This window comes from Piliocolobus tephrosceles, chromosome 4 (assembly GCF_002776525.5).
Source record: "Piliocolobus tephrosceles isolate RC106 chromosome 4, ASM277652v3, whole genome shotgun sequence".
Lineage (NCBI taxonomy): Eukaryota > Metazoa > Chordata > Mammalia > Primates > Cercopithecidae > Piliocolobus > Piliocolobus tephrosceles.
Window position 1 is genome coordinate 53,083,373 of NC_045437.1, and position 25,339 is coordinate 53,108,711.

Consider the following 25,339-nt stretch of genomic DNA (forward strand, 5'->3'; position numbering starts at 1 on the left):
TAGATAGATAGATAGATAGATAGATAGATAGATAGATAGATAGATAGACAGACAGACAGACAGATAGATAGGGACGGAGTCTTGCTCTTGTCCCCCAGGCTGGAGTGCAATGGCAAGATCTCGGCTCACTGCCACCTCTGCCTCCCCAGCTCAAGCAATTCTCCTGCCTCAGACTCCCGAGTAGCTGGGATCATAGGCGTCTGCCACCACGCCTGGCTAATTTTTTGCACTTTTAGTAGAGACGGGGTTTCACCACATTGACCACGCTGGTCACAAACTCCTGACCTCAGGTGATCTGCTCACCTTGGCCTCCCAAAATGCTGGGATTACAGGGGTGAGCCACCGCGAACAGCCAAAAAGACATTTTATATAAACAATGATACGCATATATCTTTTTCCTGAACATATTTAAATTCATATACATGAAAAAGAGAAATAAGACAAAAGTAACAAAATGCTAACAACTGGTGAAGCCATGCATGTTCTTTTAGCTTTTACATAGGTTTCTTATTTGAGCACAATTTTTTTTTGTTTGTTTTTGAGACAGGGTCTTGCTCTATTTTTCAGGCTGGAGTGCCATGGCATGATCATGGCTTACCGCAGCCTTGACTTCCTAGGCTCAAGCAATCCTCCCACAACAGCCTGAAGTAGTCGGAACCGCGGGCACATACCACCATGAGCGGCTAAGTTTATGATTTTTTGTAGAAACAAGGTTTTGCTATGCTGCCCAGGCTGGTCTCAAACTCCTGAGCTCAAGAGATCCTTCCACCTTGACCTCCCAAAGTGCTGGGATTATAGGTGTGAGCCACTGGGCCTGGCCAAAAATTTTTAAGATAGCTAGATAAAAAGCAGGACATCACTAGAATGAATCCAATCTAAATAAAAATTAAATAATAAATTTATTAAAAATACAAATAGCCCTAAAGTTAAACAGCTCAATAACAAAAGGTAAAATAAAATACAGTACTATCTTTAAAAGTGAAGTTTATTAGTTATTGTGAACTGAATTGTCAGTACGGCACTAACCACTATAACCTTCACCTTAACCTAGGATGAATATAATAAATAAATCCTTGAAACAGACTTTATTCCTTAAAACATAAGTCCTGGCCGGGCGCGGTGGCTCAAGCCTGTAATCCCAGCACTTTGGGAGGCCGAGATGGGCGGATCACAAGGTCAGGAGATCAAGACCACCCTGGCTAACATGGTGAAACCCCGTCTCTACTAAAAAATACAAAAAACTAGCCGGGCGAGGTGGCGGGTGCCTGTAGTCCCAGCTACTTGGGAGGCTGAGGCAGGAGAATGGCATAAACCCGGGAGGAGGAGCTTGCAGTGAGCTGAGATCTGGCCACTGCACTCCAGCCTGGGCGACAGAGCGAGACTCCGTCTCACAAAGAAAAAAAAAAAAAAAAAAACGTAAGTCCTGATTTGATCATAATCCTATAAAACACACATTTCGATGAACTGCAACTAAAATAAATAGAATTTAATAAGTGGATATATATATATATATATATTTTTGAGAGTCTTGCTGTGTCGCCCAAGCTAGAGTATAGTAGCACAATCTTGGCTCACTGTAACCTCCGCCTCCTGGGGTTCAAGTGATTCTCATGCCTCAGTCTCCCAACTAGCTAAGACTACAGGCACATGCCACCACAACTGGCTAATTTTTGCATTTTTGGTAGAGACAGGGTTTCACCATGTTGGCCAGCCTGGTCTTGAACTCCTGACCTCAAGTGATCTGCCCGCCTCAGCCTCCCAAAGTGCTGAGATTACAGGCGTGAGCCAACGTAACTTTCTGTGTGTGTGTGAGACAGACCCCTGGTTAATTAACTTGCCAAAGTTAACTGTTAATTATGAAAACAGGATGACTTCTAATAAGCCCTAAATGCATCTTAAGTCCTAAAATTTAGGAAAACTTATAGGAAAAGGATTACTTCCGGACACTCATATCATTAGGACAAAGCTAAAAGCTGTGGAATATGATTACTACAAAACCGCTGCTGGCACTGTTGCACTAACTTGGTGGGACTTGTTTATAAACTTTTTTCCTCCAATTCTTATTAAGAAGTATTATATGACAGTATTCAGTGTTTGTGAAAGTCCTGTATTTGGTCAGACCATTTAAAATTTATCCTCGTGTGATTCGTTCTTTTTTGTAATTATAAAAGAAATACACGCTCATTCTAAAAATTTCAAGGGCTGATTTCTCTCTCCTTCTGAGGTAATAAGGACTTAACATTTTAGAATATATCTTCCATAGTTAGTATCAAACTAAAGATACTAAACAAGATACTTGGCCTTGTTAATAATCTCAACATATATATAAATGTGATATATCATATTAACAAAATGAAGGAAAAAAGCTCTCAAAGGATGCAGAAAAAGCATTTGACAAAATTCAATGTCCTTTCATAACAAACTCTCAACAAATCAGGTATAGACGGAAAGCACCTCAACACAATAAAGGCCATATGTGACAAATCCACAGCTCACATCATACTTAACAACGAAAAGTTGAAAGCTTTTCCTCTAAGATCTGGGACAAGGTAAGGATGCCTATTCCTGCCACTTCTTTTCAACGTTGTACTTAAGTCCTATCCAGAGAAAGAAATAAAAGGATTCCAAATTAGAATAGGAGAAACTGAAGTGTCCCTATCTGCAGACAACATAACCTTATATATAGAAAACCCTAAAGACTCCAACCAAACTACTCGTAGAATAAATTCAGTAAACTTGCAGGATACAAAAATCAACATACAAAAATCAGTAGCATTTTTATATACTAACAAACTATATGAAAAGGTTATTAAGAAAACAATCACATTTATAATAGCTACCAAAAAAATAAAATACTTAGGAATAAATTTAACAAAATAGGTAAAACACATACACACTGAAAACTATAGAACATTTGATGAAAAAAATTGAAGCACCACAATAAATGGAAAGAAATCTTGTGTTCACTGGACTTGAAAATCAGTATTGTTAAAATGTCCATACTACCCAAAGTGGTCTACAGATTCAACCCAATCCCTACCAAAATTCCAATGACATTTTTCATAGAAAAAGAAAAAAACAATCCTACGATTCATATGGAGCCACAAAAGACTGAATACCCAAAGCAATGGTGAACAAAAAGAACTAAACTGCAGGCATCACACATGACTTCAAAATATGCTACAAAGTAACCATAATCAAAGCAGCATGGTAATGACATGAATACAGACAGACCAATGGAATGAAATAGACAGTCCAAAAATAAATCCATGTATTTTGTCAATTATTTTTTGACAAGGGTGCCAAGAACACATACATAAATGGGTACAGTCTCTTCAATAAATAAAGGACAGTGTTGGGACAACTGGACATCCACATGCAGAATGAAATTAAACTCTTATCTTACACCATATAAAAAATCAACTCAAAATGGATTAAAGACTTAACTGTAACACCTGAAAAGTATTAAAAAAAAAAAAAAAAAAAAAACACTAGAAAAAAATATGGAAGAAAAGCTCCATGACATTCTAGAGCCTGGCAATGGCTTGAACAATGATTTTTTTTTAATATCACTCCAAAAGCACAGGCATAAAAAGCAAAAACAGACAAATGGGATCACACCACACAAAACAGCTCCTGTACAGCCAAAGAAACCACAGAGTGAAGAAAGAGCCTATGGAGTGGGAGAAAATGTTTGCAAGCTATACATCTGAGAAGGGGTTAGTATTCAAAATATGTAAGAAACTAAAAAACCTCAATAACAAGAAAACAAGTAATCTGACTTAAAAATCAGCAAATGACCTGAATAGATAGTTTTCAACAAAAGACACACAAATGACCAACAGGTAAATGAAAAATGTTCAACATCATTAATTATCAGGGAAATGCAAATTAAATCTACAGTGAGATACGACCTCACACTTGTTAGAATGAGTAAAAAGACCAAAGATAAGTGCTGATGAGGAAGTCGAGAAAAGGGAATGCTTGCACACGGTTGGTGGGGATGTAAATTAGTACAGCCACTATGGAAAACAGTATGGAGGGTCCTCAAAAAATTAGAACTACCACAAGACCCAGCAATCCACTACTGGATATTTCATTCAAAGTGAATGAAATCAGTATGCTGAAGAAATATTTACACTCCCATGTTCATTACAGCCCTATTCACAATAGCCAAGACAGGGAATCAACCTAAGTGTCCATCAATGGATGAATGAATAAAGAAAATACGATATACACAATGGAATACTATTCAGCCTTTAAAAAGAAGAAAATCCTGTTAATTTGCAGTAACATGAATAAACCTGGAGGACATTATGTTAAGTAAAACAAGCCAGGAACAGAAAAAAAAAAAATACCACATAAGCTCACTTACATATGGCATCTTGCAGAGGCAGAGGCAGAGTAGCATGGTGGTTACCAGGGGCTGGGGATGGGGAAGCAGGGATGGAGGATTGGAATATGTTGTTCAAAGGATATAAAATTTCAGTTTGACAGGAGAAATAAGTATAAGAAATCTATCCTGCAACAGGATGACCACAATTAAAAATGTAAAAACAAACCAAAAAAACCCCTCACATTTATTCTCCACGTGCTTTAAGCTATGACAGATTTTATGTATACATATTAAACAAATTCTAAGCCAAGGCTATAAAATTTAATTTTACTGTATTTGATACAAACAGGTGGCAAAACTTGTAAAGTGGGGCAACTATCTTTACATAAAATATTCTTAGATGAAGTTCATATTAATATATTAGATTTAACTTATTTTTACATTCTTATTTTTGAAAACTCAATAGAAATCTTAGTAATGAAACATGTTCCCAAGTGCAAAAAATTACGGGCAAAAAAAAACCTTACCATTCTTGCTGACATCCAGTTCCCTGAGATTAATAAGGTTTGCAATGGATGCTGGTAACGTTGTTAAATCATTGTCTGGCAAACTCAGTTTGTGTAAAGACTGACAGTTAAAAAGTTGCTATTGAAAAAAGGGAGGAAAGAATGTCAATTATATATATCTTTAACTATTTCATGAACTTTTATACATATAAATAATATCAGCCATATTAAAACTGAATGAGTTATAACCTATACTAATACCAGGAAAGATGTCTCATTGTTCTGGTTACACTATTATAGACATGAATACAACTGAACCATTCAGATTATAACTTCATATTTCTACCTTAAGCAAAATGCACTTAGTGAGAGTAAGTATATGGCTGTATTCTCTGTTGAGTTAGTACAAAAAATAAGTGGCTATTAAATGTGATCAACTCTGGAGCTTGTCTTTCAAGCAATCTTATTCCAAAATGAAAGTCCTATTTAAGAAAAGTATTCTTCTAAAAATGTAAAAGTGTTAGGTATGATAAGATATAAATGATTCAGTTATTTGCACTGTTATAGCAAGACTTTCCCTTTCCAACAAAACCCCTAAACCAAGACTCTACTGGTGGTGATCAGAGAAGGAGACAAATTTTGGTCTTCCATATTCTCTAGAACTAGCTAAGGAAGATAAATTGCCTGCTGAAGAACAATATATAAGGAAGAACAGTGAATTACGCTACCACAACCTAGGTTTCTAGTTCATAAATATGTGACCAACAACCTTTAATTTTTATCCATAGCCATATAAAGATTTCTCTGTAAAATAACCCCTAGGAGGCCGGGCGCGGTGGCTCAAGCCTGTTATCCCAGCACTTTGGGAGGCCGAGACGGGCGGATCAGGAGGTCAGGAGATCGAGACCATCCTGGCTAACACAGTGAAACCCCATCTCTACTAAAAAATACAAAAAGCTAGCCGGGCGAGGTGGCGGGCGCCTGTAGTCCCAGCTACACGGGAGGCTGAGGCAGGAGAATGGTGTAAACCCGGGAGGCGGAGCTTGCAGTGAGCTGAGATCTGGCCACTGCACTCCAGCCTGGGCGACAAAGCGAGACTCCGTCTCAAAAAAAAAAAAAAAAAAAATAACCCCTAGGATAGCAGTGGCTTTCAAAATGTTCTTACCACCAGAAAAAAGCCTGTTGCATACCATCATCCAGTTTACACACAAATCTAAAATATTTTCATGAAACAATGGCTATATACAATACACTCTATTTTCTATTTTTTATAATTAAGGCTGCAAGGGTAGATGTAAGATGTTCATTAAATTTGAATTTCAGATAAACAACAAATAATTTTTTAGTACAAGTGTATCTCACAATTATATGGAACACACTTACACTAACAAATTATTCCTTGTTTATTTGAAAATTCTAATTTAATTGTCCTATATTTCCTAATTCTCGCAGTCCAAATTTATGGTTCTTTTTTCAAAATGCTACCCACACATACTAAATTGATTTTATGAGCTACCAATGGGTCGCTACACAGTTTTAAAAACACTGCTGTTTGGGTGGCAAAATTATAGCAATTTAATTGGTATAGGATAATAAGAGGAGAAATTGATATAGGATAATAAGAGACTGGGATTTAACAAGAAAAAGTACACTGAAAAAAGTTTGGTAAAAAAAAACAAGGTGATAACTTGAGAAGGTGTTTCATGGCAACAAACTAACTTTCTCCTTTCAGTTGTTACTAGACTTCAGAAATTTAAGTCCTCCAAAACCTTTTCAAACAAATTATAAATGGAGGAAAACAATAACTGTATGAACTCAAAAAAAGCTGTTTAACAATAAAATTATGACATGGCAAAAGGACAATTACCCTCAATTATAACAATGCACATTAATGTCTTATGAAAAGTAGAAAAAGACAGCATTAATTTCAATTATTGGTCTAGTCAAATCTACTGACTCTAGAAATTATTTAGTCTCATTATTTACCTTAATGGCTACAATGCAACTAAAATTAAATACAAAATTTTACGTTATCTGCACAAGTATAAAAGCAATTAACTTGAAGAAATACAAGTTTAAAAATCGACTTTTAAAAATCTGAATTGTGCGGCATACTCTAAGATACAATTAAACCAAAAAATTCAAACACCACACAAATACATTGGCAACTTTATAGCAATATCAGGAATATCATATTTCTAGGTATAAAAATAACCAAAGGTAATTCTTGAAAGAAAGTATTAGCATACCTTTGGAAGCTCTTCAATCTGATTAGCATCTAAATAGAGCTCCTCCAAGGTTTTTTCAAAAGTAAAAATCTCTTTCGGAACTTGTTCTAAGCTGCAGTGAGAATAATCAAGAGTAGTGACAGTCTCCTCTTCCCCTCGTAGACAGCGACACGGTACCAACCGCACAAACAAACTTCGTTTTGTAGTCATTTTTAGACACTGCAATATTCGAATAAAAAGAAATTAAAAACATACATGTTACAATGGTTTTTCAGAACAAATCATTCCCATCTATCACAATTCATATGTCACAGATAAACACTTCTCCCGCCACTATACAAGCACAATGGAACCCATTTAACAATGCTTTAATACCCACATTTATAGCTACTGGATTTCAAATTGAATTCAAGCTCTTTAGTACTTCACAAAACAACCCATGAAGTAGCCATTTACATGCTTCTTCAAAAACTGTGCTTTGAGGCCGGGCGCCGTGGCTCACGCCTGTAATCCCAGCACTTGGGAAGCCCGAGGCAGGCGGAACACAGGTCAGAAGATCGAGACCATCCCGGCTAACACGGTGAAACTTCATCTCTATTAAAAATACAAAAAATTAGCTGGGCAAAGTGGTGGGCACCTGTAGTCCCAGCTACTCGGGAGGCTGAGGCAGAAGAATGGCGTGAACCCAGGAGGCGGAGCTTGTAGTGAGCTGAGATCAGGCTACTGCACTCCAGCCTGGGCAACAGAGCGAGACTCTGTCTCAAAAAAACAAACAAACAAAACCGTGCTTTGAGTCTGCTTCTTAGTTCTCAACAAGAAAAACTCTAATAAGACAAAGATTTTTATTTAATTTTACTTAATTTCTGACTCTAAGAGTTCTACATGTCTTCATTAAGGACTTGATTAAGTGCAGTTTTGAGTAGGAAGTGGGAATGCAAAGATATTTTCAGGTCTTCTTAACCAGCCATCAGGGATCAATCACCCTATAACCTTCCTATGAAAAGTCAAAGTTTCCACATGAAAATTCCCACCTACTCCAAGTATATTTTGTTTAAATTAAATATTGGCCCTATAGTTTTTCTAAAGAGCTTGTATGTCTGAAATGTGTTTAAGGTTACACACTGGTGCAAAAACTTGCTTAAATAAATAACAGATTTCATATTAATTTAGGGAAAAGGCCAATTCTGAATTAGTGAACATTCTCAGGGCCAACTACACACAATGTATATACATAGGTTAATTCTAACTAGGCTAAGATTATATTAGCAAAGTAAGATTATATTTGCACAAGTAATAAAGCAATTAACTTGAAGAAATAAAAGTTTAAAAATCAACTTTTAAATATTTGAATTGTGCAGCATACTCTAAGATAAAATTAAACCAAAAGATTCAAACACCACACAAATATACTGGCAACTTTATAGCAATATTAGGAGTAAATAAAATAAATAAAAATGATAATTAGTGTTATCAATTCTTTCTATGCAAAACAATCTATTCTTGCTGTAGTCAGAAGATTCCATTAGAGTATTAGGTTACCTCTAACCAGGACCAAGACTAGGTTAAGGCCAGTGAGGCCTCAGGCACAAAATATAAGGAGGTATCAAAAAATTCAGTAATCAAGATAAATACAATATCTTAATATAATGTTTTAAAAATACAGATTACTGAAAAAGAATCCATGTATAAACAAAATGTCCAATGTTAAAACAAAGACAGGATCTGGTATTAGCGATTTTTCCTTTTGCCTGAAGCTGTAACAGGGATCTGCAAGGCACTGCTTCTAATTCTTCTACTTCATATTATACGGTATTTTAAAAGTGACAAAGAGTAAAGTATGTATTTCCCTTGCAATTTTTTTAAAAAAATTGGCTATTCTAGGCCGGGCACAGTGGCTCACACCTGTAATCCTAACACTTTGGGAGATCAAGGTAGGCGGATCACTTGAGGTCAGGAGTTTGAAACCAGCCTGGCCAACATGGCGAAACCCCATCTTTACACAAAAAAATTAGCCGGGCGTGGTGGCGCATGCCTCTAATCCCAGCTAGGGAGGCTGAGGCAGGATAACTGCTTGAACCCGGGAGGCGGAGGCTGCAGTGAGCCGAGATGGTGCCACTGCACTCCAGTGCAAGCAACACAACGAGACTCCGTCGCAAAAAAAATTTTTTTTTTTTACTATACTTAATCACGCTATACCAGGCACTGTGCTAAGTTCTTTAGATAAACTATATGCAGAGTCTCATTTCATTGTCACTACAACTTACTTTTATTTTATTTTTTTTTTTTTGAGACGGAGTCTCGGAGTCTCGCTCTGTCGCCCAGGCTGGAGTGCAATGGCCTGATCTCAGCTCACTACAAGCTCCACCTCCCGGGTTCAGGCCATTCTCCCGCCTCAGCCTCCTGAGTAGCTGGGACTACAGGTGCCCACCACCATGTCCGGCTAATTTTTTTGAATTTTAATAGACGGGGTTTCACCGCGTTAGCCAGGATAGTCTCAATCTCCTGACCTCGTGATCTGCCCATCTCAGTCTCCCAAAGTGCTGGGATTACAGGCGTGAGCCACAGCACCCAGCCTACTTACTCAATCACTCCATACCAGGCACTGTGCTAAGTTCTTTAGATAAACTATATGCAGACTCTCATTTCATCGTCACTACAACTTTCTAAGATATGTACTGTTAACTGCATTTTTCCACGAAAAAACTGAGTCTGTGCTCTTCCATACTGCTTCTCAATATATAATAACACATACTTGAAAGAAGGTTCTTAAAACGATTCAAGTATCAGTAAATCTTCGCTACATACTCCTCCTTCAGAATTTAAAAAAAGAAACTAAGATGTCAAACATTAAATGTTTCCATCTAAAATCTTTGTCAACAAATAAATATCCATAAAAGTTTACTACTTAGTAACAATCTGTTTATATTAAGGCATATTTTATCAATAAGAATAAACAGTTCGCCGGGCGCGGTGGCTCAAGCCTGTAATCCCAGCACTTTGGGAGGCCGAGACGGGTGGATCATGAGGTCAGGAGATCAAGACCATCCTGGCTAACATGGTGAAACCCCGTCTCTACTAAAAAATAAAAAAAAAAAAACTAGCCGGGTGAGGTGGCGGGCACCTGTAGTCCCAGCTACTCGGGAGGCTGAGGCAGGAGAATGGCATGAACCCAAGAGGAGGAGCTTGCAGTGAGCTGAGATCCGGCCACTGCACTCCAGCCTGGGTGACAGAGCAAGACTCCGTCTCAAAAAAAAAAAAAAAAAAAGAACAGTTCATCTAATAAGAAGGTTTTAATTGCCAGAAGAGAATTTAGATTTTTACCTATATACTTATGAGATCATTTAAAAAATTCCAAAAATGAATACAAAATTTCTTGTTCTAAACATTTTAATACAACTGATACTGAGTTAGGAGGACACTTAAGAATGGGAAAGAATTCTATCTGCTAGGTCCAGTATGGTAGCCACTAGACACATGTGGCTATTTAAACTTAGTGTTAAAAGCTAAATCAAATAAAATTTAAAATTCAGTTTATAAGTCACACATTTAAATGCTTAATGGCCACTGGACCATACTGAGTCTAAACATATAAAGATAACATATAAAGATGTAGGGCACTTGAGGTATAAGGCAATTTATAGGGTCAAGTAATTGTTAATGGAGATATAACAATTTCCAAGTTTTTTTCTGTAGAGCTAATCATGTTGCAGACAGACAAACAGAAATTGTAGAACTTCTCTGAAAGGAGAACGAATTCAGAAAAGGAAGATTAGATGTTGGGCTCTAGGAAGCTAAACAGAGTTTACGTCTCAAAGGAAAACTTTCTGTGAATAGAGACTACAAAGAGAGCAATGTAGACCTCAGATCAAATTCAGTGGGCCTAGTGCCAATATAAAAATGAGTGCCAAATCTAGATAGGCCTGCAAGTGCAAGTGGTATAGACTAAGAACTGCTGACTGATAAGAAAGGTTGAAAACCTTAATTCTTGAGGGCAGAGGAGGAAAGTAACATATGAAAGAGAAGTAAATGAGTAACAGTACCCAGAGACTGATTCTCCTTTACAGAATAACACAAGGAAGTAATCCAAAAGGAAGAAAGCCTAGCCTGATCGGAACTGAATTGATCAACATGGGAACTGCTAATTAGAATTTCAGGTATGTCATAAGGAAGAGCCACTTTACAAATCATAAGTAACACTATAGACATAAGAATCTTCTAATCACAATGGAGAAGAAAGTGTCGACCCACAAAATGAGCACAATAATAAGCTTTTTTTTTTTTTTTTGGCAACAAGGTCACACTCTGTCACCCAGACTGGAGTGAAGTGCTGTGATCTTGGCTCACTGCAGCCTCGATCTCCCAGGCTCAAGCGATCCTCCCACCAGCCTCCCAAGGGTACTACCATGCCACCAGCCACCACACCCAGCTAATTTTTGTAATTTCTACAGAGATGGGGGTTTCGCCATGTTGCCCAGGCTGGTCTCAAACTCCTGCACTGACCTCCCAAAAGTGCTGAGATTATAGGTGTGTGCCACTGTAACTGGCTGCTGAAAACTTTCTACCAAAAGAAATTGAAGTTACTTACCACTGGGTTGAATTTATCTCCCTGATGTTTCTTAATTGAGCCAACATTCTATGGAAAGCAAAAAAAAAAAAAAAAAAAAAAAAAATTAACAACAAAAACGGATCCTTATGACTTTAAGGAACATCTCTTTTAATATCTCATTTATATAAAAGTTAAATTAAACTTCTCAAAAATTAACCTCTGTAAACTGAAAATAGTTAAGACCAAATAGTCACACCAAATATTAGCCTCTTAAAAACACACACACACAAGTGTATGCACACACATACACATATTTACTAGCTTCTAAATAAATGACTAGCTTTTTTTTATTTTTAAGAGACTGGGTCTTACTCTATCACCTAGGCTAGAGCCCAGTGACACAAACATGGCTCACTGCAGCTTCAAACCCCTGGGCTCAATCAATCCTCCCACCTCAGCCTCCTGAGTAGCTAGGACTACAGGTGTACACCACCATACCCAGCTAATTTTAAAATTATTTTTAGAGACAGAGTCTCACTATGTTGACCATGCTGGTCTTGAACCCCTGGCCTTAAGTGATTCTCCCACCTCAGTCTCCCAAAGTGCTGGGATTACAAACGTGAGACACTGCACCCAGCCAAATGGCTATCTTTACAGTGGATAGTCTTCATACATTTATAAACTATTGAGAGCCCTCATTATATAAATAAATACTGTTTCACCTACCATTAAAATGCCATTAATTTGAACTTACTGGGAAATAATTTTCCAAGCAAATAAACTCGGCCAATTATATCTCAGTAATTTTTCATAGTTCTATGTGGCAGGCACTGTTAACTGTTCATGGAATTTATTTTCCCTTCTAATACTTTTTTTTTTTTTTGAGACTTATCACTCTGTTGCCCCGGATGGAGTACAGTGGTGCAATCTCAGCTCACTGCAACCTCTGCTTCCTGGGTTCAAGCAACTCTCCTGCCTCAGCCTGCCGAGTAGCTGAGATTACAGGTGCACGCCACAGCTGGCTAACTCTTTTTTTAGTACAGACGGGGTTTTGCCACGTTGACCAGGCTGGTCTCAAACTCCTGACCTCAAGTGATCCACCCGCCTTGACCTCCCAAAGTGCTGGGGTTACAGGCGTGAGCCACCACGCCCGGACTTTTTTTTTTTTTTTTGAGACAGGATCTTGTTCTGTCACCCAGGCTAGAATGCAGCGGTACAATCATGGCTCACTTCAGCATCGACCTCCTGGGCTCAAAGGATCCTCCTGCCTTAGCCTCTTGAGTGGGTGGGACTATAAGCATGCACCACCACAGCCAGGTACCCTTTTTTTCTTTTGTGTGTGTGTGTGTGTGTGTGTGTGTGTGTGTGTGTGTGTGTGTGTGTGTGTAGATACAGAGTCTCACTATGTTGCCCAAGCTGGTCTCAAACTCCTGGCTCAAGGAATCCTTCCACCCACCTCAGCCTCCCAAAGTGCTGGGTTTATAGGTGTGATCTGGCCTTCCTTTCAAGACTCTAGATTATTCAGGGCAGTAAGGGGCCCAGCTCAATTACCACTTTTGAGCTTTCCATGCCTGGAGGGGTCAACAAGAAATGGGTAACACAGTGAAAATCAAAGGCTTATATTCTGAAGTCTGCTTTGATGGTGAAATGCGGGTTAATTCTGGAAAAACATTTGCTTTCCTGATAAATGGGAGCAAATATGTCTGACACCACCACTCTCCCATTTTTCTAGCCTTGTATGTGTACATAGTATCTAGTGCTGAAACAACCATCCTATTACCATAAGTCAACAAGCATGAGGATTAATAACCAGCCAATAAAGAAGACTGACAGAGGAAAAAAACAAAACAATCTGGGGTTTCAAATAGCACTGCTGAGCAGCTGAATTAATGCTAACTATTCTCTATTTCTGGATTTCTTGGTATGTGGGAAAACTAATTCCCTTATTTGCTTAAATTATTGCTATGTTTTCTGTACTTGCAGTCAACACATTCCAAAGTGAGACAGCTTAATAAATAATAGTCTTAAGAAAAAGTGCATACATCATAAATCATCTTTTTCTTAAAAACTCAGCGTGATATCCATTTATGTGTTTCAGAATTTCAGAATTGCCCTAAATACATCAAACTATTTGTCGCTATGCCAAATGGTATAGGACTAACGTGTTTAACGTGTGTGTTTAACGTTCTCTAAGAATTCTACATATACTGCATGCCACAAAAAACAACAGCAGCAACGACGAAGCTGTGTGTACAGCAAGCAAAGTTTGCCAACAAGTCTTCTGTCACTCATACAGACTCCCACAGATATGACAGTCTGGTGGAATGGAGCTGCCAGTAAACTGAAATGGAATAAGACCATGGTAGGAGCAGGGCAGAGAGAAGAGAGATGCCTGTATTCAAAAACTTTACTTTGAAACACTTGAAAGATATCTGAGTAGGACATTGAGTAAGCAGCTAGATACAGGCATTCAGAGATGTGGGAAGAGATCCAAGCTGTGGATATATATTTGAAAGTCATCTGCTTATAGATGATATTTAAAGCAATGAAACTAGATGAGATCATCAAGGGCATGAGGGCAGACAGAAAAGAGAATAGGTTCAATGGTTGAGCCCCAAAACATTATAGACCAGCAAAGGACACTGAAGAGAAGCAGTCAAGTGAAGCAAAAGAGACACTCCACCCCGACAGAAAAAGTGTGATATTCTAAAAGCCAGGTGGAAAAAAAAAATGTTTCAAGGAGGAAGATGTTATCACCTCTGTTAATAAGGACTTAGAATGGCCACTGTGTATTAATGTGAAAGCCATTGATTATCTTGACAAAATCACCTCTAGTTGGTGGGGCAAAACACTACTTGGAAGGGATTCAAGAAAGAGCAGAAGAACTAGAACAGACAACTCAGGTAGTTTTGCTATATAAAACATTAGAAAAATAAAGTAGTCGCCAGACCCGAATATGAATGAAGAGCTACAACACTAGATTTGTAGGCAGATAGATAGAAATAATTTAGTAGAGAAAAAGAGGAGCTCACTGATAATTTTCATAAGCAGGATTTGGGCAACCATTCATAGACTGCCCTAGTAAACTCTGCCACCAATTTTAAAAGCTGCTCATGAGGAAGAAAAACAAATCTTGGCTGTAACTGCAACTAGCTACTTAATATTCACTCATTGTTTTTGAAAAATACAGATACTATACCCTCTCCCTAGAGATTCTGATTTAGTAAATTAGGTACAGTATAAAACTCAAAATTCTTTGTCTTAAACAAAATGTCAGGCCGGGTGTGGTGGCTCACGCCTATAATCCCAGCACTGTGGGAAGCTGAGGCAGGTGGATCACGAAGTCAGGAGATTGAAACCAGCCTGGCCAACATGGTGAAACCCCATCTCTACTAAAAATACAAAAATTAACTGAGCGTGGTGGTGCACACCTGTAATCCCAGTTACTCAGGAAGCTGAGGCAAGAGAATTGCTTGAACCCGGGAGGTGGAGGCTGGAATGAGCCAAGATTGCGCCACTGTACTACAGCCTGGGCGACACAGACTCCATCTCAAAACAACAACAACAAAAAAAGTCATGTCATTCCTTTTTCCAACACAGTTTCAACAATAATCAATGCATGGTCAATCTTATTTCATCTATACCATAGCCACTATCATTTAGCCTTCCCCATCCTCTGCTTGAGATTATTTTGACAAAAGTTTCAGTTTGAGAATTACTATAAAAATTGAAAAGTAAAATCACTATGAAGATTTTTTTTTTTTTTAATAAAGCACATTTTCTATTTACCTAAAGAGATCACAAGATATACCTGGCTATATATTTTCTTTTTTCGGTGAGCAATAAAGTTTAATTAACCAGTACTGCGAGGTCACCTTCATGGATTAGCATCCTGCTGTGAGCTGAAGGACTGAACAAGCAGAAGCACAGGCCAAACCCATCCCTCCATGCTCCCCACTGTGCAGATGGACTCACTGAGGCTCCAGCATACACTGCTTGCTCAGCACTTCATCTATTTCAGGCCAAAGTGTCAGCAGAACTGATACCCACAGGGCATCCAAGTCCACATCCAGACCCAGTTCCCTCTGCGGCCATCTCTTAAACCAAGCCACTGACTGCTGATGGTGAGTTTCCAATCATGGGCTGCACTGAGGGTGCCAGAGGCCTGGCTGGGTATGCAGCCTAGTGGGTATGGAGTCAAGGACATTTGGGAGTGGCATCTAGAAGATCAGCATGAGGGGCAGAGAGAAGAAAGAGAACCCATGGCTTGCAGCCAGCAGGGGAAACGGGCCCAGTGCACAGACAGGGCCCCTAGTGAAGCCCATCCAGGCCAAGCGCCCTCAGTACAGATCTAAGTGGATCAGGACAAGACTGGTAAGTGAAGAAAATGAGAGAAGCTGAGCAGGCAGGGGTCCCACTGCCTCCTGCCTGCAAGGAGGCCATGCTGGATGTGCAAATGGAATAGCAGGTACACAAAGATCCTCACTGAGGGGGCGCGAAGAGACATGAGGCCAGAGGAGTCAGGACAAGCAGGGCCAGCCACTCCCAATGTCAGTCATTCCTTGCCGGCCAATATGTTAGGACCAGCTGCTCCATGGAAACAATCTGGTCCACTATTTCCCAGCAACTGGAATTTGCTGCTTGGTACCTCCTCCTGGGGTAGAGCTGCCACACGGGGAGCAGCTGGGAGAAGAGCAGCTGGCTGGGGGACAGTGGCTCCGGGGTGTGCACTGGCATCTGCCACATGTGCACCGTGATGCTGGGTTCATATGTGCTGCCCTGTGAGCTCGAGCCCCCGGCCCATTCTCTGCTCAGGGGACTGAGTCGCATGACCACGGTCACCCAGGTCCTCCCTCGTCATCCTCATAGATGCCAGGCCTCCAGATCCACAGAGAGTTGTGGGGGCGCCCTGAGATGCGGAGAAGCTTCGGAGGCCATGGCAAGGCTGCACTCCGGGGTCGCCTCAAGGCGCACATGTATACTCGACTGGATTTAAGAGCAATCTTACGTGGTGCAATATTTCATTTAGTAAAAATGTAAAACAAAGCCTCCTCAGGCATGCCCACACCTATCAGACGATATTTAGTGGTTGTGTAAGATCATTTAGTTTAATCATAGTTATCACAATGTTGCTAATCTGTATTTGGTATATTTATGCTTAGTTCCAAGGCATTTTATCAACATTATTAACCCCTTACTGATAAGTACATAACAATTAAAATAATAATATGAAAAAGAATAAAGATAGAAAGTAGAAGAGTAAAAAAGTTTTTAAACTTAAGTAATGAAAAAATTATAAACGCTGTGTAAGAGTAATTCTGAAAGACAACAGTCAAAAACTAAATATATATAAAATGTGATATACCTATAACATATACAAGAAACAAGGAAAAGATGCTAATGGCTAGATCATACTTATAACTAGAAGATCAACATCAGTGTCTGTTCACATTAGCCTAATTCTAATCAAGAAGAAAGCTGGGTGTTTTTTCAATATGAACAGTGTTAAAATTTAACAGTGTTAAAATCAAACTATGGTTAACCTAAACATATCTAAAAATGTATTACTGTGCAATTAAGTGGTAGACATATACACTGAATTACCAGGGAATCCTTACATTTGCAAAATTTTCCATTTTTGTATTTTTAGATACAATTTACATAATGCACACATTCTAAGAGTATAGATGGTAGAGAGATACAATCATATAACCAGCAGGAATCAAGACATGTTAACATTTCCATCACCCTAAAAGGTTCACACTTGCCCTTTCCCAGTCAACACCTGACCAAGGCAGCCTGTCCTGAATAAAAGTACATTTGTGTACAAGTGTTAATAAGAACACAGGCTTCTGTTCTCATGGGTAAATACATGGGAATGAAACTGCTGGGTCATAGTCTGTAAGTAATTTAATTCTATTCAAAACTATTGTCTTACAAAGTGGTTTTATTATTTTACATTCCCAGAAAAGAAAATTACAATTACATTCTCACCAACACTTGGTATTTTCAGTCTTTCTTAATTTTGCATTTTTCTAATTACAAATGGCATTGAGAAGCCTTATCTTTATCTAGATCTCACTTTGATGAGACAGATCATCAAGTCTCATACTTTAGTGGAATAAGACTTTTGAAGAAGAGAGATCAAATTTTGTATAAGAGAGGAAGGCAAATTATTGTGATCGAGAGTACACTGCATTGAAAGAAAATTCTCCATAAACATTTCACATTCCTGCATCTTCTCAGTCCTCTGAGTGATGTTATTGATATAAGGTGTTTGTATAGAGACATTCTAGGATAGTAACACTAAGCAAGATTCAGAGAGTCCACCTTCCCCTCTCCAGAAAAGACTTGCTTATACTCCAGAGGAGAGGATGGACAGGTTACCAGTGGTCCTAAATAAGATCAGGTTTTCTATTTTGGGGTTCTTCTCCTATAACGTACACTACTGCGTGAGCAGGTACTATAGGACTCTCAGTATGTCACCCTCTGAAGATTAAGGTTTAAAGAACTGACACAAGACATTCCTCTAGTTACTGCTTTTGTGGTAATAACCTCTCTGTCTCTAATCTAAAGGTATTCTGTTTTCTGGCAGGCTTAACTTTTTAGCTTGTAAATAGGGTAAAATCTCAGACTTCACTATTTCTGACTTAACCACTGTAGACTGAAAAACATGGCCAGAATGTTTTACACCACCTAAAATAATGAGATAGAATCTATTTCCCCAACCCCACGAATTTGGGCAGGCCTTGTGACTTGTTTACATCAACTCAATGCAGCGTAAGTTTTGTTGGGCAAGTGACAGTCCCTATGCCTCATGATTTGCAAAGTCCACCTTTACCTTCTTTGAATGTTGCCCGGAGAATACAATGCCACAAAGAAGCCCGGGATAAAAGACCACATGCTGATTCACATAATTCAGAGAAACAGTCACCTGCTGTTGTTTTAAGCCACCAAGTGGTGGAGAGATTCTTAACACAGAAACAGATACCTAAAACAATTGGTTTTTGTTGTTTAAAAATAACAAACAAAAGTTTTAAATAGTTATTTCCTTTTTATTCTTCTAACAGCTATAGAATCTGTACCATAAGCACCCCCCCATTTTTTATATCAGTAAGCTGCGGATTTTTTTATTCCCCTCAGTCAATCTTGCTACAGGTTTATCAATTGGATTATCTTTTCAAAGAGGAAATGTTATATTTTGTTCATTTTCTTAGAGTATGCTTTCTATTTCATTGATTTCTGCTTTCTTCTCTATATTTTCTGCCTTTCACTTATTCTGAATTTCTTTTTCTGTCCTTAGAATAAAACTTTCTAATCCTTATTTCTTCATTAAACTTTAAAGATACAAATTATCTCAGTACTATTTTAATAATTTAAGCACACATTTAATAATTTTGATGTTGTCTTTTGCTGAATATATTTAATATCCTTTCTAATTTTCCATCTGATTTATTCTTTTACTGATGGGTTATTCAAAATTGACTTCCTTAATTTCAAAATATTTGGTAATCTACCAAACCTCATTTTGTTACTGATTTCTATGTAATTCCAATACGGTCAACAGAACAGTACTATCATTTCAAGTCTTTGAAATATGTTGAGACTTTCAATGGTCCCACATAATTCTTACTGAGAGGTTCCATGTGTACATGAATGTCACATACTGCATCTCTTGGGTATAATGTTCTATAAATGTCAATTAGATAAAATTGGTTGACAGTTGTGTTCAAATCTTCTATAGCCTTACCAATTTATGGCTTTCTTTTTCTGTAAGTTATCGAAAAGTATAGGCATCTCTTAACTACAGTTGTAAATTTGTCTATTCTTTTATTTTTATTTCATGTATACTGGAGGTCCACTATACCGTGAACAGATATTTAGGGCTCATACCTTCTTGGTGAATGGATCCTTCTACCATTATGAGGTTTTTTTCCCTGCTAGTAATCCTTGTCTTTTAATATTTTGCCTGATGTCACGATAGTCCTATAGGAGCTTTCTCTTGATTAGTGTTAATGTGGTATATATTTTCCATCCATTACTTTTAACTAAACCTCTTTACATTTCAAGTACCCATTTGTAGGAAGCATAATGTTGGGTCTTTTTAGAAATCAAATTTGACAATTTCTATGTTTTAATTGTGGGCTTAGATCTTTCATACTTTATGTAATTATTGCCATGACAGAACTTAAAACTGTCACATTATTATTTCTTTTTTTTTTGAGACGGAGTCTTGGTCTGTCACCCAGGCTGGAGTGCAGTGGCTCGGTCTTAGCTCACTGCAACCTCCACTTCCCAGGTTCATGCGATTCTCCTGCCTCAGCCTCCCGAGTAGCTCAGACTACAGGCGCCCGACACTGCACCCGACACCAAGTAGTTTTTGTACTTTTAGTAGAGACAGGGTTTCCCCATGTTGGCCAGGCTGGTGTCAAACTCCTGACCTCAAGTGATCCCCAACGCCTTCGCCTCCCAAAGCACTGGGATTACAGGCGTGAGCCACCAGACCCAGCCTCATATTTATTTTCTATTTGTTCTTTGTTCACCTTTTCTTACCTTCTAATAAAGTTTTCCTTTTATCCCATTTTTATCTCCTTTTATGGACTTTTAGCTATCCTACATTTTTGGTTGCTCTAGAAATTACAATATGCATTCTTCATTCAACATAGCCCATTTTCAAATGATATTATACCATTTCACATATAATCGAAGTACTATAAAAGAGTATGCATATATTTACTTCCATCTTTTGTGCTGTCTTATATTTTACTGATACATACTATAAATTCTACAATACATTGTAATTTTTGGCTTTGTGCTATCCACTGTCATTTATATAAATTAAAAAACTAGAAAATAAACTTTCGTATTTATTCACATTTACCATTTCCTTCCGTCTTTATTTCTTACCATAGATCTGCTATTAAGGCTATTTGATCAATTTTTTAGATGTAAGATATTCTATTTTCCAGTTCCAGAATATGCATCTGGTTTTTTGGCATTTCCATTACTCACCTGAAATACTCAATCCCCCATATATTATCCTGCCAATTGCCTTAATGTTCTTTTCTCCTAATTCCAATAACTGGGTCATCTATAAGCCTATACAATCACCCTTTTCCATGTCTTTGTATGTTTCATATATTTTATAATATTCTAGACACTATAAGGTAATAGTCACAAATTCAGTATAATTTTATTCATCTGGTTTTGGGGCTTTTTTTCAGACAGGGTCTCAGTCACCCAGGCTGGAGTATACTGGCACAATCTCAGCTCACTGTAGCCTCAACCTCCCAGGTTCAAGTAATCCCCAACCTCAGTCACCCAAATAGCCGGGACTATAGGCATGTACCACCACCACAGTCAGTAATTTTTTATTTTTTTGTGGAGACAGGGTCCCACTATGTTGCCCAGGCTGGTATTGAACTCCTGGGCTAAAGCAATCCTCCTGCTTCCACTTCTCAAAGTGCTAGGGTTACAGGCATAAGCCACCACGCCTCACTATAATATTGTTTTAAGTGTTATTTCCCAGGGAGTGTAAGGTCCTTCTACTTCTCCCAGGATAAAGGTTGGAAATTCAGATTTCTAGTAGAGTCCATTTGAGCTGGGACTGGCAGCAGCTTTAATTAGACTGAATTCATCTGTAATAAGCCCAAATCCCAACCTCCCCATCACTGACCCAAAGTCACCTTTTCGATCTTGTCAAATCTGAGGTAGTAGAAGTTTGGGTTGCAGTTCCAAATATTTTTTCTTTCAGTTTACCTTCAGATTCAAGTCCAACAGGGTCCCAAATTCCAAGCACTCCTTGAATTTGCAGGACTACATGATTTCTCTATGCTTTCAATCCTCTCCTATCCTGCGACTTCTTGGCAAAATGTAACAGGGGAAGACAGAACCAAAGTATCATGCGTAATTATTTGATTTTTGTCTTGGAGGCACTGTCAGAGTCCCACATCTTCCCTAAAGCCCCCACTGTCATTCAAGGATCCTAATTCTCGAATGCCTTTATCCTATAACTTCAATGTCTCTCCATATTATCCACCTATACTGATACCAGACACTTGCCCCCAGGCAGGCAAACTGCCACATTCACCTACACAGAATTCTTGTTAACTCTGAAATTCAGATCACTAAGGTTTCTTTGAGTCCACCAATTTTTGTTAGCCCTATTTTATAAGTGTCGATCAAGGTAGAAGAATCTGTGGAATTCTCTTCCATCTCAGTGTAGCAGGACTGACATAACTTAGGAAACAAGAAAGCCTCAATTTTTTTTCAACAGAAAAACTCGTTCATTCCACAATTAGACATATGACTACAAATGCAAACATCTCAGACAGAATTAACTATGAAAAGCTGACATAAGACCATTCTATAATCTGAAGGAAGAGGTGGGAGAGAACAAGGAAAGAAAACAGCTCAATATGGCTCATAACAATACTTGGAAAAGGTGAAACTGCATAAAATAAAGACTGGAAGTCTGTGGGTAAATTTCAACTGTTCCTAGCATACAGTTGACTTGGCTATTTTCAACAATAGGTCAACAAAAGGTGTGCAAAGACATTTGTGACAATATGGATTACAAATATGTACATTCACAAAGCTATTGCTTAATATGACAGGGAAATTAAATCGTGGCATTGTTTCAAACCTAGAAATAGCTTTCTTGTATAATCTTTCTTTTTTTGTGTGAGACAGTCTCATTCTGTCACCCAGGCTGGAGTACAGTGGCGCGATCTCAGCTCACTGCAACCTCTGCCTCCCGGGTTCAAGCAATTATCATGCTTCAGCCTCCACAGTAGCTGGGATTACAAGTGTACGCCACTACATATAGTTACTTTGTGTAATTTTAGTAGAGATGGAGTTTCACCATGTTGGCCAGAATGGTCTCAAACTCCTGGCCTCAAGTGATCCAAGCACCTCAGCTTCTCAAAGTGCTGGGATTGTAGGTGTGAGCCACTGTGCCCAGCCTCTCATACAGTCTTGACTGGATTCTAAACTCTTCTCCATAAGATGCAATCCTGTAGCAGGATTAATTTTCCCACATGTATTCCATCACTTCTCTTCACTTCCTCATGTTTATGTCTATGCCACAGTAATTCCCAATCACCTCTGTTTCTCCCAAAAGAACTTGTAACAACTTCTTTTCCTCCATGAATTCATTATACATGACTTAGGGAGCCCTAAATGGAAACAGAAAAAGGCAGTCAAATTAACTAGAAAGAACCCTAATTATGATGGGGAATATTAAGTCTATCCTTATAAAGAGAAACAGTCTGAAATACTCTAAACTGATTGTGACCACACACAGCAATATGCTATACCAAGTAGGTGTATTTTTTCTTTCATCTTAAAAAGAATCTCTCCTGAAACCACATCTCTCTCTACGGCTACCAATCCATTATTCTGCTGTCTTTTACAGAAAAATTCCTCAAACAAGTTGTCCACATGCAGTGACTTCGATTATTCTATCAAGTGTTCCTATATCCACTCCAATCACACTTTTGTCCCCATCGTTTCAAGAAAAACTGTTCTTAAAACATCTAAAGTCAACAGACAATCTGGCCAGGCGCAGTGGCTCACACCTGTAATCCCAGCACTTTGCGAGGCGCCAAGGTAGGCGGATCACTTGAAGCCAGAAGTTCGTGACCAGCCTGGCCAACATGGTGAAAGCCCATTTCTACTAAAAATGCAAAAATTAGCCAGGCATGGTGCCGTGCACCTGTAATTCCAGCTATTCAGGATGCTGAGGCAAGAGAATCGCTTGAATCTGGGAGGCAGAGGTTGCAGTGAGCTGAGATTACGCCACTGCACTACAGCCTGGGTGACAGAGTGAGACTCCATCACGAAAAATAAAAAAATAAAAAAATACGGCTGGATGTGGTGGCTCACGCCTGTAATCCCAGCACTTTGGAAGGTCGAGGCAGGCAGATCACTTGAAGTCAGGAGTTCGAGACCAGCTTGGCCAACATAGTGAAATCCTGTCTCTACTAATAACACAAAAATCAGCTGGGCACCGTGGCACATGCCTGTAATCCCAGCTACTCGAGAGCCTGAGGCAGAAGAATCACTTGAACCCAGGAGGCAAAGGTTACAGTGGGCCAAGATCCCGCCACTGCAATCCAGCCTGGGTGACACAGCGAGACTCTGCCTCAAAAATAAACAAATAAATAAATAAAATAAATTCCATAGACAATCTAAATTCATTTCTCCCCCTTGCTTTCTTAGCAGCATCGCTTCCCCTTACTTTCCAAGTTTTCTTCATTTAGCTTCCAACACACTACACATTCTCCTAGTTTTGTTTCTATACCACTGGTCAAATCTCAATTTCCTTTGCTAGTTGCTCCTCTTTATGCCAACCTCTTAACTCATTCCTAACGATACCAAGAACACAGATCTTGGCCTTCTTTTCTATATATACTCACACCTTTGGTGATCAGCCAGTTTCAATTCCTGAACTCTTATCTACCTTTTAAATACTAAGTACTTTAATGACTGCTATCTTAGTTTGGGTTCTCCCAAAAGCAATGACTGAGGTAAGAACCTGAGTAAAAGCAGTTTGTCTAGAGAATGACCTACGGGAGCAGGAAGAGTAAGACAGGGATGGAAGAAAAGCCAATATAAGGAATAGTATACTGTCAATGTCATCCCTAAAGACAACAGGGGATCAATCTACTTAAACCTCCCAAGAAGCATATAGATGGTCTCTCAAAATTCTCTCCAGATAGAATGAGACGTGAGCTTTTATCATCCAGTATGATACAGGAGCAGCACTGCCTCTATAGGCATTACCTCTGCCTCACTACCAATCTATGCTTACTTTCTAATCTTGTTGGCCTCCCACAGAAAAGAAATCACTGGGGCCAAAAAATGAAGAGTGTGTTTGCAGCAGGAAGCTCAGCCTGAGGTGAGTCTAAGCTTTCATGGTATTATTTCCTGCAGGAGGGGTTAAAAATCAGAGGTGAGCCAAGAGAACTGTGATGCAGGACACCAGAAATGCCTGCTTTACTGAAGCCTGGACCACTCTCCTAAACCTCAGACTTGTATATCCAACTCCCCATCCAATGTCTCCAATTCAGTGAAGGGATTTAAAGAAAAAAGCAGGAATTAATTATTTAGAAAAGAGAAACAGTAAAAATGACTAAATCCATCAGCTAGCTGTTTTTGGTAGAAGCAGAGAAACATAAAGAACAGACAATTTCCCAGCAGATTTAAAGAAATAAAACATACGAGTAGGAATCAGAATGGTAATTTAACAATACAGATAAAAAGTATTTTTAGGCAAGGTGCGGGTGGGAGGATCATTTGGGGCCCATAGTTAAGAGACCCGCCTGCACAACATAGTGAGACCTTGTCTCTACAAAAAAATTACAAAATTAGCTGGGCATGGTGACACATGCCCATAGCCCCAGCTGCTCAGGAGGATAGCATGAGTTCAGGATTTTGAGGCTATCAGGCTACAGTAAGCTATGATTATGCCAGTGCACTCCAGCCTGGGTGAGAGGGCGAGGCCCTGACTCAAAAACAAACAAACAAAAAAGTATTTTAAAAAATAAAAAATTACTAAGCTCAAATAGTGATGTGCTTTACAATACATGACTTTATATAAAAATACAAATTACAAGAATTTTCTCAAGAAACAGAAAATCACAGATGAAATCATGGGTGAAATTTGTCAAAATTATTACTGTAAAGGACAACATGAACCCAGTGCTTGCAAACTTTCAGG

General features: G+C 38.7%; 1 protein-coding gene and 1 pseudogene across 5 annotated transcripts in view; both read right to left on the minus strand.

Annotated features, from left to right (window-relative positions):
* ERBIN (erbb2 interacting protein) overlaps positions 1–25,339 on the minus strand; it is a 144,523-nt gene that overhangs the window by 74,047 nt on the left and 45,137 nt on the right. For all 5 annotated transcript variants that reach the window (XM_023195761.2, XM_023195762.2, XM_023195759.2 and 2 more), the window contains exons 2-4: positions 11,656–11,703; positions 7,092–7,289; positions 4,864–4,981 (exon numbers count right to left, since the gene is read on the minus strand). In XM_023195761.2, coding sequence (XP_023051529.1) covers positions 4,864–4,981; positions 7,092–7,280 — 307 coding nt within the window. In that variant the 5' untranslated portion in view covers positions 7,281–7,289; positions 11,656–11,703. The remainder of the gene's footprint in view (positions 1–4,863; positions 4,982–7,091; positions 7,290–11,655; positions 11,704–25,339) is intronic.
* LOC111528892 lies at positions 16,168–16,554 on the minus strand (annotated as a pseudogene).